This window comes from Urocitellus parryii, chromosome 6 (assembly GCF_045843805.1).
Source record: "Urocitellus parryii isolate mUroPar1 chromosome 6, mUroPar1.hap1, whole genome shotgun sequence".
Lineage (NCBI taxonomy): Eukaryota > Metazoa > Chordata > Mammalia > Rodentia > Sciuridae > Urocitellus > Urocitellus parryii.
Window position 1 is genome coordinate 147,417,090 of NC_135536.1, and position 15,645 is coordinate 147,432,734.

A 15,645-nucleotide genomic window follows, 5' to 3' on the forward strand; every position below is an offset into this window, starting at 1 on the left:
ACACACACACACACACACACACACACGAAATAAATAAAATAAATCACAAAAATGTGAACTGTGAGGTCTCATTGCTTTTTTTTTTGCATGCAATACTGAGGATTGAACCCAGGGTCTTGTGCGTGCTAGGAAAGTGCTTTACCAATGAGCTATATATCTCTACTTTTAACTGACATTATTACAGACCCCCAAGGTGGGCTTTAAATTATGTTAATTATGTACACAAATAAAATGTTTCCTAAGTTAATAATTTTTATTTTTTTTAATTTTTAAAAATTTTTTTTACAGAGAGTGAGAGAGGAGAGAGAATTTTTTTAAAAAAATATTTATTTTCTAGTTCTCGGCAGACACAACATCTTTGTTGGTATGTGGTGCTGAGGATCGAACCCGGGCCGCACGCATGCCAGGCGAGCACGCTACTGCCTGAGCCACATCCCCAGCCCCAGTTAATAATTTTTAGAACCACAAAATCAGGGCCTTTAATACAAACACTACAATAAGATAATCTTGAAATTAAAAAAATCCACTTACTTTTATTGTTGGGAATCAAGCACTGAGATGCTTTACCCCTAAGCCACAACCTAGTCCTTTTTAAAAATATTTTTTTCAGTTTAGTTGGACACAATACCTTTTTTATTTTTATATGGTGCTGAGGATCAAACCCAGGGCCGTGCACGTGCCAGGTGAGCACTCTACTACTGAGCCACAACCCCAGCTCTTACCTTTCTTCTTTGTCCTAAGCACTTATCTGTCCTTGAGTTTATACCCACCATAGAAACCATGTAATCCAAACTTTGAACACCAAATAAACAAAGTCGTAGTGTCCAGAAGCTGAGGAAGCATGACTTATCCTGCCATTAGGGAAGCCAAGATTCTCCCCTCACCACATACTACAGGTTCCTGTCATATTCCCCACAGCAATATTTCTAATCAATTTATTTATTTGTATAATATTTACAGATAGGTTTAATTAAAAAGGTCAAAAGATGCTGATTTGTGTGAATCCTAAAGCCTTTAGGAAAAATCTGAAAATGTAAACATTTCACAGATAATGGGGATGCCCACCTACAAACACCATTGTCCTGAACTTCCAACTTAAAAAAATCTGTCCTTACACCTCATTGCAAATACACCACAATGACAAGCAATTCGGCAGCACAGTGAGTGGCCTTTATTTTTTACCATTTGTAAAAAACTGACATTTAGACTTCAAAATTTATAATACAAAATTATGGGCAGCAGTTTAAAACGTTTCAACAATGGTGAGATTCCACTTTGCTGACACAAACAAGGCTATTATTCCATGTTCAAAAAGTATATTTGTCCCAAGACTGCCTATTAGTTGACATCCACCACCTTGCTCAGGACCCGTTTGTGACTGTGTCTTCTTCCATTTCTTCTTCACCATCATCAGTGGGCCCTGAAAAGAAAAAAAAAAAAAAAAAAAAAAAGCCACGTCAGTTTGAGAGACTGTTTGCTTAGTAGGTGAGTGCCCATTCTGTGGCTACTGTATACCAGGCACTGGACTAGGCACAAAAAGACCTGGAGCAGCCCATTTTTAAGGAGCTTATAGTCCAGGGTCAAACTGTCTTTGGCAGATACTGGAAGAGATGATCGATTTCCAAGGAAAAGGGTCACAAAGGGTCTAACTAAAGTCAAAACTATTGCCTCCCATTGTAGTTGATAGTTAGTTCATTTTTTTTTGTGAAAACAAAAAGATTATATGCATGTGTTTCATTCTTGCTACTACTATGGGCAAAGAAACTAGATATACTCAAAAAGCATTTGGGCATTCACTACTTGCCAGATCCTGGAATAGTCAATGACTTTACTGCTCTAAGGGAAATATGGCAACAACAAACCACTTGTTCAACAATATATGGCAGATTTTTTGGTCAATATATTTTAAAAAAAAGAAAATCATGTTTAAGTCTATTGCTTCTACAGTTGGATCCAAATACCAGATTTCTAGATGTAAAACTACAAAGAAGGAATGGCTTCATTAGTCCTACTTGGAAGCCTGGGCCCACTGAGATCTAGCAAATCAAGCAATGGAGTACCATACTCGATGTCTGAACTGTGCTTTTGATTATGCTTATATCCTAAGATAGCCAAGACTCAACTGAAACATCCCAGGGAGGGGTTTGGGGATGACAGCAAATCAATGCAACAACTCTGACACACTATAGTCAAAATACACATTATTTTTTGGCACTGGGGATTAAACCTAGGGGCGCTTCATTACTGAGTCACATCCCTAGTCCTTTTCAAGATAGGGTCTTGCTAAGTTGCTGAGGCTGGTCTCCAACTTGCAATCTTCCTGTCTCACTCAGCCTCTCACCCCTAGTACAATAAGGAGTTTTCTTACTTCCCAATCTGTCATCATCTAAGCTCAAAAGGCTCAACAGATTTCCACCATATATCACACAACCTGCAGCGTCTATGTGGTTCTGTCAGCTCATCAGGCCACATCCTCCCAGAGATGTGAGCCTCATTCACTCTGGCCCTTTCTCAGTTCAAGTGTACCTTTCTACACGGATTCTGGCAGGGCAGTCTCCTCTGCCTAGAATGTCCTGCTGCCTCTGTCTAGTTCAGCAGTTCTTAAACTTTTAGGGTGAGGACATAAAAAAAAACCTTTTGTGGGCTGGGGATGTGGCTCAAGCGGTAGCGCGCTCGCCTGGCATGCGTGCGGCCCGGGTTCGATCCTCAGCACCACATATCAACAAAGATGTTGTGTCTGCCGAGAACTAAAAAATAAATATTGAAAATTCTCTCTCTCTCTCCCCTCTCTCTTTAAAAAAAAAAAAAAAAAAACCTTGTTTATGTCGATTACATCTGTTGATAGGTATTAGAAATTAAAACAATTTTAAAGAATAGTAATTTATTAAAACAGTAAATCCATTACATGTTTATGTTTGCATTTTTATAGAAATGGTAATTTCTACTACAAAACACTTAGTGACATTATTTAGTATTTTCCCATTATTTCTGCCTTAATAACAGTCAACTAGACTCCTGTATTGACTTCAACAGTGCATCTGTTCTAACACGTTTTGACTCAAGGCTATAAAGAAAATGTAGTGGGGCTAGGGATGTGGCTCAAGCGGTAGCGCGCTCGCCTGGCATGTGTGCAGCCCGGGTTCAATCCTCAGCACCACATACCAACAAAAGATGTTGTGTCCGCCGAGAACTAAAAAAAAATAAATATTAAAAATTTTCTCTCGGGGCTGGAGATGTGGCTCAGCGGTAGCGCGCTCGCCTGGCATGCGTGCGGCCCGGGTTCGATCCTCAGCACCACATACCAACAAAGATGTTGTGTCCGCCGAGAACTAAAAAAATAAATATTAAAAGTTCTCTCTCTCTCTCTCTCCTCTCTCACTCTCTCTTTAAAAAAAAAAAAAAATTTTCTCTCTCTCCTCTCTCTTAAAAAAAAAAAAAAAAGAAAAGAAAAAGTCTCACTGAGTTGCTGAGGCTGATTTTGAACTCATAATCCTCCTGCCTCAGCCTTCTGAACTGCTGGGATTATAAGTGTGTGCCACAGTGCCTGGCTTCTTTCTTTCCTTGTTTTTAATTTTGAGAACGGTTTTCTTAAGTTTCTCAGGCTGGCCTCAAACCTACAAGTATCTTGTCTTAACCTTCTGAATACTGGGATTACAGGTGTGGACAAGGCCTAACTCTCCCAACAACTTATAACAGCTTGTACTATTATCATCTCAGATTTAAAGATGAAGGAATATACTACATATTTGCCCAAGGATGAGCTGATGAGGCTAAGATTTAAGTCTCAGGCTGTTTGGTTCTAGGACCTGTGTTCCTAACTACTATATTATATGACAGCCATGCTTCGCCTAATGACAAAGATTCTTCTGAGAACTTTATAGCTGGGTGATTTTGTTGTTATGTGAATCAGAATAGCACAAAGAGTATACCTGCAAATCTAGATGGTATCACCTATTGTATATCCATTCTATGATGCATAGCCTATTGCTCCTAGCTTAGAAACTTATACAACATGTTACTGTTCTGAATACTACAGGCAACTTTAATGCAAAGGTAAAATACTTATTTGTGTTATCTATACATAGAAAGGATAAAGTAAAAATACTAAGCATACGAGTTTTCCAGATCTATTATAATATTATGAGACTACTGCTATGTATGCACTATGTCACTGACCAAAACATTATCTGGAGCATGACTATACATATGGGTAAAAGTTCACATAACACCATTCCCTAACCTGATCTACGCTCTCTTCCAGGTATCTGACCAGACTGCAGCAACCCCTTCAGCCTCTCCACTTCAGCCAGAGTTGACGCATTTGCTATGGCATTCTAGAAGACAAAGGAAAACGGAGATAGACAATTAGTTGCGATAAAGTACCAACCATGTGGAAAACATCTACAGAAACTCACAGTATCTTTTCATATGGAATATTATGTAGCTCTGTGTCAGGGGAAGAATTTTATTGGTATACTGAATCAAAAAGCAAATCATATAAATTTTCAAAATTAGTGAAGAGAAACAGGCCTTCTTCTAAGAGAACGAATGATAATTCTACATATCCTAAAATTTAAGATATCTTTTTTTTTTCTTTCTTTCTTTTTTTTTTTGTTAAGAGAGAGTGAGAGAGGGGAGGGGGGGGGAGAGGGAGAGAGGGAGGGAGGGAGAGAGAGAGAGAGAGAGAGAGAGAGAGAGAGAGAGAGAGAGAATTTTTAATATTTTATTTATTTTTTAGTTCTCGGCAGACACAACATCTTTGTTGGTATGTGGTGCTGAGGATCGAACCCGGGCCGCACGCATGCCAGGCGAGCGCGCGCTACCGCTTGAGCCACATCCCCAGCTTAAGATATCTTTGAAAGCAAAAATTAAGGCAAGGGCCGAGGCTATGGCTTAGTGGTAGAGCACTCGCCTAGCATGTGCGAGGCTCTGGGTTTATTCCTCAGCACCAATTAAAAACAAAACAAAACAAAAAAAGACAGATGCTTCCCACTTTGATTGGCTGACGCAATGAATTCAAGTCAAATAATAACTTTTAGGTAGTTTTTCCTCAAATAGAAATATAGCTGGATTCTAACAACTATGGAATCTGCAGCATTCAGAACTTGGTTCACTATACCATGATGTGTCCTAACCACATCTCAGCTCTCTTCAGTTCTAGAATACCAAAACATTATTACCTTGATTGCTTCTACATCTCCTGGAGATGGCCCACCTTTCTTTTTGTCAGTTGGCAAACCAGCACCTGGATTAAAACTTAGGAGGGAAGAACATAATTGTTAAATCCTGCCCAAAGGAAGTTGCTTCTCTTTTACTTTCAAAGGTTTTTGAAAGTAATTCAACCAGTGTAGTATCTTATCTTTGTTAACAAACTGATACAAGAACTCTCTCCTTCAGAAACACCTCCCAATTAATCTTCCTATAGAGAAAACAGGATGTACAAAATTTCACATTAAGACTGCAAACTGAAATATATTCTCTGCTAACCTGTTAATGTATGGACCATGGATGGCCATAAACTATCAGCACTCAAATTTAATACCACATTAATCACAGTTTTTGGCTTAATTTTGAAGGAGGCCAACTGCCAGACAGTGTTTCTGAAGGTGAAGTGGAGTTAAGTTGGATATCCGTATCTTACGTTTTGCTTCTCCTGGCAATATCCTTTGCAAGCTGTGCACCCCGTTTGCCCTTGAACATTTTCTCTGCTTCCTGACGCTCCTACAGCAACACCACACACAGAGTTAATGGAAATAGGAATACCACATGCATTTAGATGCATTCCTCAGAAAACATGGAAGCCAACTCTCCTGAAATACTCTGGGCTGGCAAAAATACCAAAGAGCCAATTTCATATGAAAAGAAGATAGAGATCTTGCCTTCTCTGGTGAAGCTCCCTGAAGAAAGTTCCCTCCCCTCCTTTCAAGGAGGGACCCCAAAAAACCAGGAAAGGGGAGAAAAGCAAAAACAGAAGCACTTCCAATAAGGGGTAAGTCATGCTAATAGTTGCTCAAAAATAGATCAAAATCTTCAGTGGGAATGTATTTAAGCAGATACTCAATGCCGTGGTTCTAACATTTTGCCAAATATGGAACAGCAAATGTTAGACAAGAGTGTTAATTTAAAATCCTGCCACGAGGAAAAAAAAAAATCTGACTTAACATTTTCTTTCCCATATTTTAAACTGCAAACTAATGGCAAATTGTACTCAATTAGGAAATTTAAAAAGTCAGTAACAAAAGTATAAAGAAAAGCATAAAACTCTATAATGACCTACAATCAAAGAATACTTACTTTTAGTTTTACTTTCTGAAAATCCAGCACTCTGACTTGTGGGACTTTATAAATCACATACAGTCTATAATGCTTCTTATTTGTTACAGGATTTCTTAGAATGCTACAAGAAAAAGAACAACACAATACCAATCTTGTTCATAGGCTAGCATTTAAGAGATCCATTTGAACAGTGTAATAAATCTATAAATTAAGGAGAAAAAATTCTTTACATTAAGGAAATATCTATCTATCTATATTTTTTTGGCAGGGAGTACCGGAGATTGAACTCAGGGACACTCAACCACTGAGCCACATCCCCAGTCCTATTTTGTATTTTATTTAGAGACAGGGTCTGAGTTGCTTAGCACCTCATTTTTGTTCGTTTGTTTGTTTTAAACATTTATTTTTTAGTTATAGTTGGATACAATATCTTTTTTTTTTTTTTTTTTAAATTTTATGTGGTGCTGAGGATTGAACCCAGTGCCTCACACATGCTAGGGGAGCATGCTAGGTGAGCGCTCTACCTCTGAGCCACAACCCCAGGCTCCTATATTTGTTTTTAAAAGCTACTTTCTGGGGCTGGGGATGTGGCTCAAGCGGTAGCGTGCTCGCCTGGCATGCGTGCGGCCCAGGTTCGATCCTCAGCACCACATACCAACAAAGATGTTGTGCCTGCCAAAAACTAAAAAATAAATAAATATAAATAAATAAATAAATAAATAAATAAAATAAAAGCTACTTTCTACTGACTGACTGTTTTAGGGTCAAATGTAATTTTAAGTACTTCATTAGTTTTGTTAACACAACAAATAATTTCCATACCTTAGATAAGTCAATGATTTAAGAGATGCCAAAGGGTCCAGATCACCCTGTAAAAATAAGGAGCACACATAAGAACACTGATACCATATGCTGTCTATTTTGAAGAAAGTATCCATATTGTCTTTTATTTCTTACTACCCCAGCACCTAGCCCAATACTAGTACATCTCAAATGTTTAAATACTTATAACTTGAGCTTTGTAAAATCTTGGCATTAACTCTGTCAACAGCAGCAGACATACACTGAAAAGAAAGCAATGCTAAAGCTGATGCAACTTTGGAGCAAGCTATTTACCCAGGGAATCTCAATCCAGAATCTTGGTGTAATGTGGTCTTTTTTGGCAAGTACCTCCCCCAAGTGCCTGAGAACAACATATTGTCTTTGCAAAAAGGCACCTTTATTCTAGGCTTCCCCAAATCTCTTCAAATAATTTTTCACAAAGTGAACAGAATAATTAAAAACAAAGAAAACCCCCCACCAAATTATGGGAAGAAGGCAGGATGGTTTTTGAATCTGTCCAAATTGTCCCATAAACCACAGTTGAATGAGGATAGAAAAACCAAAAACTTATTGTCAATAGTGACAACTAAAGTAGATGAGAAGATATTTCCCATGAACCCTACAATGGAAATAAGTAAGGACAACTTGAAAGCTTCAAGACTTGCATGTGGGCTGGGTTGTGGCTCAGTGGTAGAGCACTTGCCTCTCATGCATGATACCCTGGGTTCGATCCTCAGCACCACATAAAAATAAATAAATAAAAATAAAGATAAAAAAAAAAAAAAAGACTTGCACAGTGAAACCATTTGTGTAGAAAGAAGCAGAGGGAAGGCAGAGGCATCTCTTATACTGGATAGGTACTTAGTTTGAGAACAACAGTCCAAGGATCTGAACATTCTAATAGTACAAGTGTATGAGAAGGTCTAATGGATTACAGCAATCTAGGCCCTCTCTCTAAACACTAACCAAAAATTGTTTCCTTTCCAGAACAAAGCCTTACACTAAGGAAAAAACTGCTAAAAACAGATCAAAATTTAGGGCCGCCAAGAGGGACAGTGAAAAGAAGTACTGATAAAAACAGGACAGTGCTTACTTTTGTAGCACATATACGATAACTGGAAGGATATAGGGATTAGCATGGTCTGGTCAAGAATGATATGCAAAATCTGGAAGAGGTCCATATTAAAACAAGGAACCAACTTCGAAAAGCAACAAGGGAACAGAGCCACTTTTCAAAAAAGGAATCATTCATCTTTACTTCACAAACACCACCAGGGGGACCTCTTGAGCTTGATACTGGCATAGCACCACAGATATCCAAAAAGAAATACAAAACGAGGTTTGTTACACATATACAATAAAACACAATGATAATGTATTAATAAATTTTAAAAAGACTAAATACATAAGAAGTTATGGAATTGCTGAAATGTTTTAGGTCACTATACTGTATTGTTTGGGAAGGTACATGTAAAACCAAGACTGACAGAAATCCAGGCAGGTAGTCAAATCCTCTATCACTGATGTGAGACTTGAACACACCTTTTTCTGTAACTCATAGGAACGGGTTTTTTATCTTTGCAATAAACTTCAAATACAACTATAACTTCTCAAATAGCATGCATTCTGGGCTAAGTACTTCAAATTTTGGAAAGCACACAACCTCAAGACAGTCCATTCCTACTATTGGAGTTAAATACCCTTTTGAAAACCTGAAAGATGCTATGAACACCTCTGACACTGTCCACCAGGAATAGAACATACAGTTCATTCTAAACAATAAGGAAAATAGAGAAGGCAGACAAAATCTTAGTAATCCAAAATCAAACTATGTAATATGAATTTAAACATTCAGTGTTAATGTGGAAAATTCAGGTTACAAAACAGGATAACTCAATATGAACTCAATTTTGTTAAAAATTAAACATGTAGAACACATTTTTTTAAAATTATTTTATGTGAGACTGAACCCCTGGTGGTCTACCACTGAGCTATATCCCCAGACCATTTCACTTATTTATTTATTTTGAGCTTAAACTTGTGATTATACTGCCTCAGACTACTGAGATGCTGGGATTATACATGTGTAATAACACATCCAGCCAGAATGGAAATTTTAAGGGCATAAAAAAGGGCCCAAATCATTGTTATCTATATAGTAAAACTGAAATTTGCCTGTTATCTCATAACGAAATCAGTTGCAGGTGGATTGTTCATCTAATTTGAAGAGCAAAGCAATAAAGTTTCTAGGATAGAATCATTAACAAAATTTAATGCATGTCAGATATGCAATTTAAAAATTTCTAGTACCTACATTAAAATAGAAAAACAGGAGAGACTAATTAATAATATATTATTTTACCTATTATCCAAAATACTATCATTTCAACATCAGTATTAAAACCTACTAAGTTTATGTTTTCCTTTTTGGTACTGTGTTTTGAAACCTGGCATGTATTTTATAGTTCTGCACATCTCAATTCGAAGTATCCACTTGTAGCTACTGGTACCACACCGAACATTGCAATTCTAGAAAACAATGTAGGTGTTTCTTTATAATCTGGGGAGAAGAAAGGGAAGCTTTAACAGAACATTTGAAGTACTAACAAAAAAAAAAAAAAAAAAAAAGAACATTGGAAGTACTAACAATAAAACTGACATAAGAACATTGAAAATACTGGGGCTGGGGTTGTGGCTCAGAGGTAGAGTGCTCGCCTGGCAAGGCCCTGGGTTCGATCCTCAACACCACATAAAAATAAATAAACAAAATAAAGGTTAAAAAAAAAAAAAAAAGAACATTGGAAGTACTAACAATAAAAATTGACATATTAGACTACACTCAATTAGGAACTTTTTTCCATCAGGATACCTTAACAAAGTCAAAAGGAAAGCCAGGATAGGAAAAGGTATTTGCAACATTTATAGCCCAGGAAGTTTGCCTAGCATGTATGAGGCTCTGGGTTCACTCCCTAGAACAGTAACAACAAAAAGGTACCATATAAAAATAAAATAATCCAAAAGGTCCAGATTCTGAAATAATTAGGAAAAAGATACAGGGGGGAAAAAAAAAAAGACTACGAAATAATATATATATATATATTTTTGCATGTAGTGTAAAAGAAACTTGTAATACCTTTAACCCTGCCCCTAAATACCTTTTCCCCCTGTTCAACTTACCAATTCCACAAGACTATTATTGGTGAGAATGAGTTCTGTCAGACAGGGCAGAGCCTGATCAAGTCCCTCACCTATACGGCTAAAATAAAAACAGAAAGTCTCTTATTAAAAGTGAAAATTAACAAACTAATAATTTCATCCCTGTCCTTGCTCAGAGGATCTCAGACCTCAAAGTCTGAACAACCTTAGAAATCCTTCCATCATACCCTATCTCACAAAAGAGAAATGAAGCACAAAGAGGAAGCCCTGTCTGAGGTCACAAGACCAGTGACAGGAGTGGGATGATTTTAGAACCTAAGTCTCCCAATCCCTCTTTCCAACGCCATACTGTCCAGAAGAACCTAAAAAGGGTGAGAATTCCAGGTAGAATAAACTATTTAGCTTGCTTCATAACTACTTTTTGGTTCAGGAAGCACGGACATACTAGTGACTGCATTCACAGCTCAGGTACAAGACATAACCATGCCACAAGGGAATGGTTAACCCATGAGAACTATTTCTAGCTTCAAAAACAACAATTCACGACTTTGTACTACTTTATAAAAACATATTCTTTCCCAATAAAATTTGCATAAAGCTGATGAAGGGAGGATCAAAAAAGATCTCATTTTAATGAGTTTTATTTTAGAAATTGGTTGTAAAGAAAAACAAATAGTAGAAAGTAAGAGGTACAGATGATTAGTGAAAAATATAACTGGATTTTGTATATCCTTTTAAATATGATTGCTCTGCTTTAGAAACTAAAACATGTATAAAGCAGTATGTTGGAAGATTACAAATATACAAACATAAGATTTCTGAATAGGTACACGTAACCTAGATCACTGCCAAAGTAATCTCTGAATCTCAATGGGAAAAAGTGTTACTGGTTTTTTTTGTTAGGAAGAAACATGTAGGTTTAACTGGCAGTATGTATTACAATTTCTTCCAGGCACACCAAAACATTTACTCTAGAGGGGAAAAAAATATATCACTCTCTTAGCAGACACTTACCATATTCTGTTGTTGTTCACTAATAATGTCTTCAGTCTTCTTAGCAAAGGAAAACCATCCAACTTCCTGATCTCATTGTCAGAAAAATCAATAGCATCAAACTGGTCTAAGGTAGCACCTAGATTTTCAATGACTGGAATTTTATATCCTAAAAATGGAGGGGGGAGAAACCACATAAGAGGTTATTAATGTAATGTGATTTGAAAGTTCATTAAAACAGTATCAGTATTTCATGGTAATTGCCTCAAAACTTTCATTTATTCAGGAAATAGTTACCTATCCCCTATGCCATGTCAAACACTCTGCAAGGTACTGAAGATAATAAATGAGGTAAAGTCACAAGCCCCCAGTGCCCTGAAGCTTATGGTCTGGAAGTGGACTTGAAAATGCTGAGAACAAGGATAAGACTAAGGATGATGGGGCTATTCACCCTGGGTAGTCTTGGTAACTAATGTTTATAAGAACATTTACAAGATATTTCACTGTTCTTAGGCTTTAGAGCTAATTAAGCAGTGTAAGAAAAACTGACACTTGCTAATTATCAATGCCCAAGCCTTATTCAGAATTTGGGAAGAACAGTTCTCAATCTCTTGCATTCCCACAGGCCATATTCATAGAACTCATCCACACATCCTCATGATATCATGACAGCTTTCCCTTCACCTCCAATTCTGAGTTCAAAGTCAACATTTTATACACAATTGGTAAACCACAGTGTGAACAAATTCAACTGATTTGTGTAATTTGGACATAATTACTGAACTAGGTGCTAGAAAGAAAAGAAACACAAACCAGGTTAAAGTACAGAGTAGGGAGCCGTAAAGGCTATATCAAAGTAAGTACTGCATCCAAATAAGATACTGCAAGCGGTTCAAATAGTGCCAAGAGTAGAAGTGATGAGATTCTCTTGAATTTGGCCTTTTTTTGAGAAACTCAATTTCTCTTTCTTGGTCCTGGGAATTGAATCACGGAACTCCACACATGCTCAGTCTAAGTTTCTAAAGGTCTCATTAAGTTGCCAAGACTGGCACTAAACTTGCTACCCTCCTGTCTCAGTCTGCCAAGTGTCTGTGATTACGGATGTCTGCCACCATGCCCACTGAGAAATTTAAATTTTAATAAAATAAAAAGAACCGGGATTTCCTAACGGTCAGTAAGGAATATTAGCACAAAGCAGAGGTGGCAGCAGTGGCACTCTGACCTTGGTGTCTCAGACTGTGATCACACATTATTTTACCCGGGAGAATTTGGTCTTTACAACTTTCCAGAGTCTCTGGTATTACAGGCTTGAGCCAAGGCGCTCTTTACACCCTTTCTAAGACCTTATCCTAAAAAACTAACAAGTAGCTATCTGCACTCCCGTTTTTTTTTTTTTTTAACTTGTAACCAAACTTTCTTCCTCCTCCAAATGTCATTAACATATCTAATCCTCAATGTCTATTAACTATTTACTAAGAACCAAGATTGTCACCCTGCTCTAGTTATAACTATTAACGAGCCTATTTTCCTGGCTCTAAAACAGCTCAAACTGCGGCACACCTGGGCCAGGCAAGGCCTAACAGAGTACGGATCAGGAAGTAATTAAGACGGTCAAGCCTGTGAGTAGGAGCGGGACCACATAAGACTCTGAGCAGCCTAACGGCAAGATAGTTGGGCAACAACGGCAAGAGGCAACCCCGACTGGGAGTCCACACTGCAGGCTCGCGGGCCAAGCTCCAGCCACCGCGCACGCGGCCGGGCGCGGACCTCAAGGCCAAGCGCTGAGGCCCGGGAGAGCCCTTCCGCTGATCCCGACTCACCCCGGAGGTCCAGCTCCCGGTCCCGCACAGCATTGGTGTACTGCGCCGCTTGCTCGATCAGCTCCGCCGTCAGCTTCACCATCCTGCCGTCTCCCGCTCCTTTTCCGCCGCCGCCTGCCCGCAGCCGCCCGCCAGCGAGAAGTCCCAGCGTGCACCGCGCTCCGCCGCCAGGCAGCACCAGTCGCAGCCGCCGCGTGCGCGCGTAGTTCGACCGCCAGGCCGAAGCAATCGAAAGAACCACATCCACCCTGGGCCCAGCCTCAAAGCACCAGGCGGCCAGGGTCTTGGCGCCAGTGTTGAGAACGTCTCTGTTTTGGGGTTCTTTGCTGGGGCATGTTTGGCGTCTGGAGAGTTCCTGATATATAGCATTTGTGGCCAAAAGTTAAGCAAAAAGTGCAAACACCCAAGTGGAGTTTTCTTACACATCACTGCAGCTTGAGGCGGGAGGGAAAGCTGACCGTCCTGTCTCCAACCGGGAGAAGCGAGGACCCATAGGAATTAGCGAATGGTCCCGGACTTCAGATTCCTGTCCTGGGCTTAGGTTGTGGATCTCTGGCTGCAACGTGAGTACCGCGGCCAGGTCACACGTTTCAAGCAGCTGCTGGGACCGCCCCACCGCCCTGCACATCCGAGCTGGCACCCGCGACGCTTGGGTTTGCCGAGAAACTTGCGATCTGTAGACATTTAAACATCCACACTGAAGAAGGACACACAGCAAATTGTGCGCAACAGAAGTCGACCACGTGACGAAGCACACACCTACGTTGTCGCCAGGAGGGTCCAACACACACACACACACACACACACACACACAGTATTCTACACTATTCTGAAAGCCTTATCTGTTCCCAAAGGCAACTGCGAACCTAACACCACATATTAGTTTCATTTGCTTTTACTATAAATAGAATCATGAAGTATGTTTTTATTTGTCCGTTTTGTTTTGCCTGTTTCTTTGAGTATTATGTCTGGAATCCACCTGAGTCGCATACACAGAAGGCTGGTTTTGTAAGGGTCCAGTGAAGCGTTGGAGGAAGAGACCACACAAGAGACTGGCTTCATGCAATAAGCAGGAGGGAGTTTATTGAACCAGCATGCTGGGGCTCAAGGCTCACTCAGGAAGATAGAGCAGCCCAGAGCCCCAGCAGAGGTCAAGCAGAGCTTAAGTACACTTTTTGGGGAGGGGGGGGGCTTTGCATACATCAGAACAAATCATCATGAGGCCTGGGAAAATTGAACAACAACTCTGAGACACGATTAGCACATTCATTGGCGGGAACAGGTTGGGAGGGGGTGATTGGTCACTCCTAAGCGGGGTACACATTCAAACTGATTGGTTCAGGCCCTGTGACAAACTGCACAGGGCCCTGGGCTAAAAGGCCAGTAGGGTTGTCTTAATTATCTCAGGAATTTCAGGTTCTGGGTGTAGCAGAGGAACTTAACAATACCTAGTCTTTTACATTTTAATTCAGGCTTTGCAGCTTAGAAACTTTACCCTTTCAGTTTTATTTCACTGCTGTAAAGAATATTTATCATAATGTAATTTAACCATTCTTCTGTTAATGGACATTAGTGTTGTTTCCAATTTCGTGTTTTCTGAATAATGCTGCTGTGAATTTTCTGGTACATGGATCTGATGCACTTGTGCATGAGTTTCTCCCCCGATGGAATTGCTGGGACATAGTGTATGGTAGCCCCAGAAGGTAAAGCCTAACAGTTAGATGCTAAAAGGCTAAAATAATTTACACATTCTACTGACATCAGAGAATTTATGGCTTCCTCCTTGGCATTCCCAGTCTATAATTTTAGTGATTCTGATGTTGGCTGCATAGAAGTATAGTACTATTGCTTTAGTTTGCTTTTCTTTAATATCTAATGAAGGCTGAGAACCCTCGTGTGTGTTCTGATATAGTCTTTTATCAGGTGCCCATAAAAGATTGTGAATTTTTTAAATATTTTAGATATGAACACAGTGGCTTGCCTTTTCTCCCAATGATATTTTATGATTAGAAGTGCTAAGAGCCACAGCCAAGTAAAATGATGCATGGCATTTTTGGTTGAAAGGTGACGCCAGCAAGCCATTGAGATGATATGATTATGTTAAGATCTGCATTCATATGGATATTGGACTCCTGCTGTCCACCTCAGCCTGCTATGGGACTCCTGTAGAGTTCCCATTGGTTGGGAAAGTGCGGTAGGAGGGAATTCCAGAGGAGGGACTTCCAGTGGGGGTGGGAGAAAGCCGGGTGGGTCAGTCGGCAATGGTCCCGGGAGAGTACGGGGCATTGGCGGCAGTTTCAAAAATAAAGTTTGTTCCTGCTTGAGTGGCTCGTGATTTTGTGCCCAGCCAGACTGCGGCACCTCATTGATACCACAGTTAAGAACTTTCTCTTTTTAAATGTTTATTGTTATTTAGTGAAGTCTATTTAGATGTTTTACCTTTTTTTCTTCCTATTTGGATATCTTTTTATTTATTTATTTTTCTTGTAGGATCTTTATTAGCCTTTTGGATGTGAGTCCATAAGAGTCCTTATGAGATATGTGAATAGTGAATAACCTCCCTAGTCTATGGCTTATC

The 15,645-nt window shown here is 39.3% G+C and overlaps 1 protein-coding gene across 1 annotated transcript; it reads right to left on the reverse strand.

Moving 5' to 3' along the window:
• Positions 1 to 1,154: 1,154 nt before the first annotated feature.
• Snrpa1 (small nuclear ribonucleoprotein polypeptide A') lies at positions 1,155 to 13,206 on the reverse strand. The gene is made up of 9 exons (XM_026394711.2): positions 13,068 to 13,206; positions 11,269 to 11,416; positions 10,276 to 10,354; positions 7,099 to 7,145; positions 6,295 to 6,397; positions 5,642 to 5,721; positions 5,181 to 5,256; positions 4,241 to 4,334; positions 1,155 to 1,420 (listed from the first exon to the last, which is right to left on the reverse strand). The coding sequence occupies exons 1-9, from the start codon at positions 13,147 to 13,149 to the stop codon at positions 1,362 to 1,364; spliced, it is 768 nt and encodes a 255-aa protein (XP_026250496.1). The 5' UTR covers positions 13,150 to 13,206; the 3' UTR covers positions 1,155 to 1,361.
• Between the last annotated feature and the right edge of the window lie 2,439 nt (positions 13,207 to 15,645).

What these genes read in the sequence shown, in the direction of transcription:
- Snrpa1 (XM_026394711.2), bottom strand. Translation starts at nt 13,149, where the DNA reads ATGGTGAAGCTGACGGCGGAGCTGATCGAGCAAGCGGCGCAGTACACC. An exon ending in CCGGGAGCTGGACCTCCGGG is followed by an intron (nt 11,417 to 13,067) that starts GTGAGTCGGGAT and finishes CTCCATTTTTAG; the next exon opens with GATATAAAATTCCAGTCATT. An exon ending in GAGATGTAGAAGCAATCAAG is followed by an intron (nt 4,335 to 5,180) that starts GTAATAATGTTT and finishes TTTGTCTTCTAG; the next exon opens with AATGCCATAGCAAATGCGTC.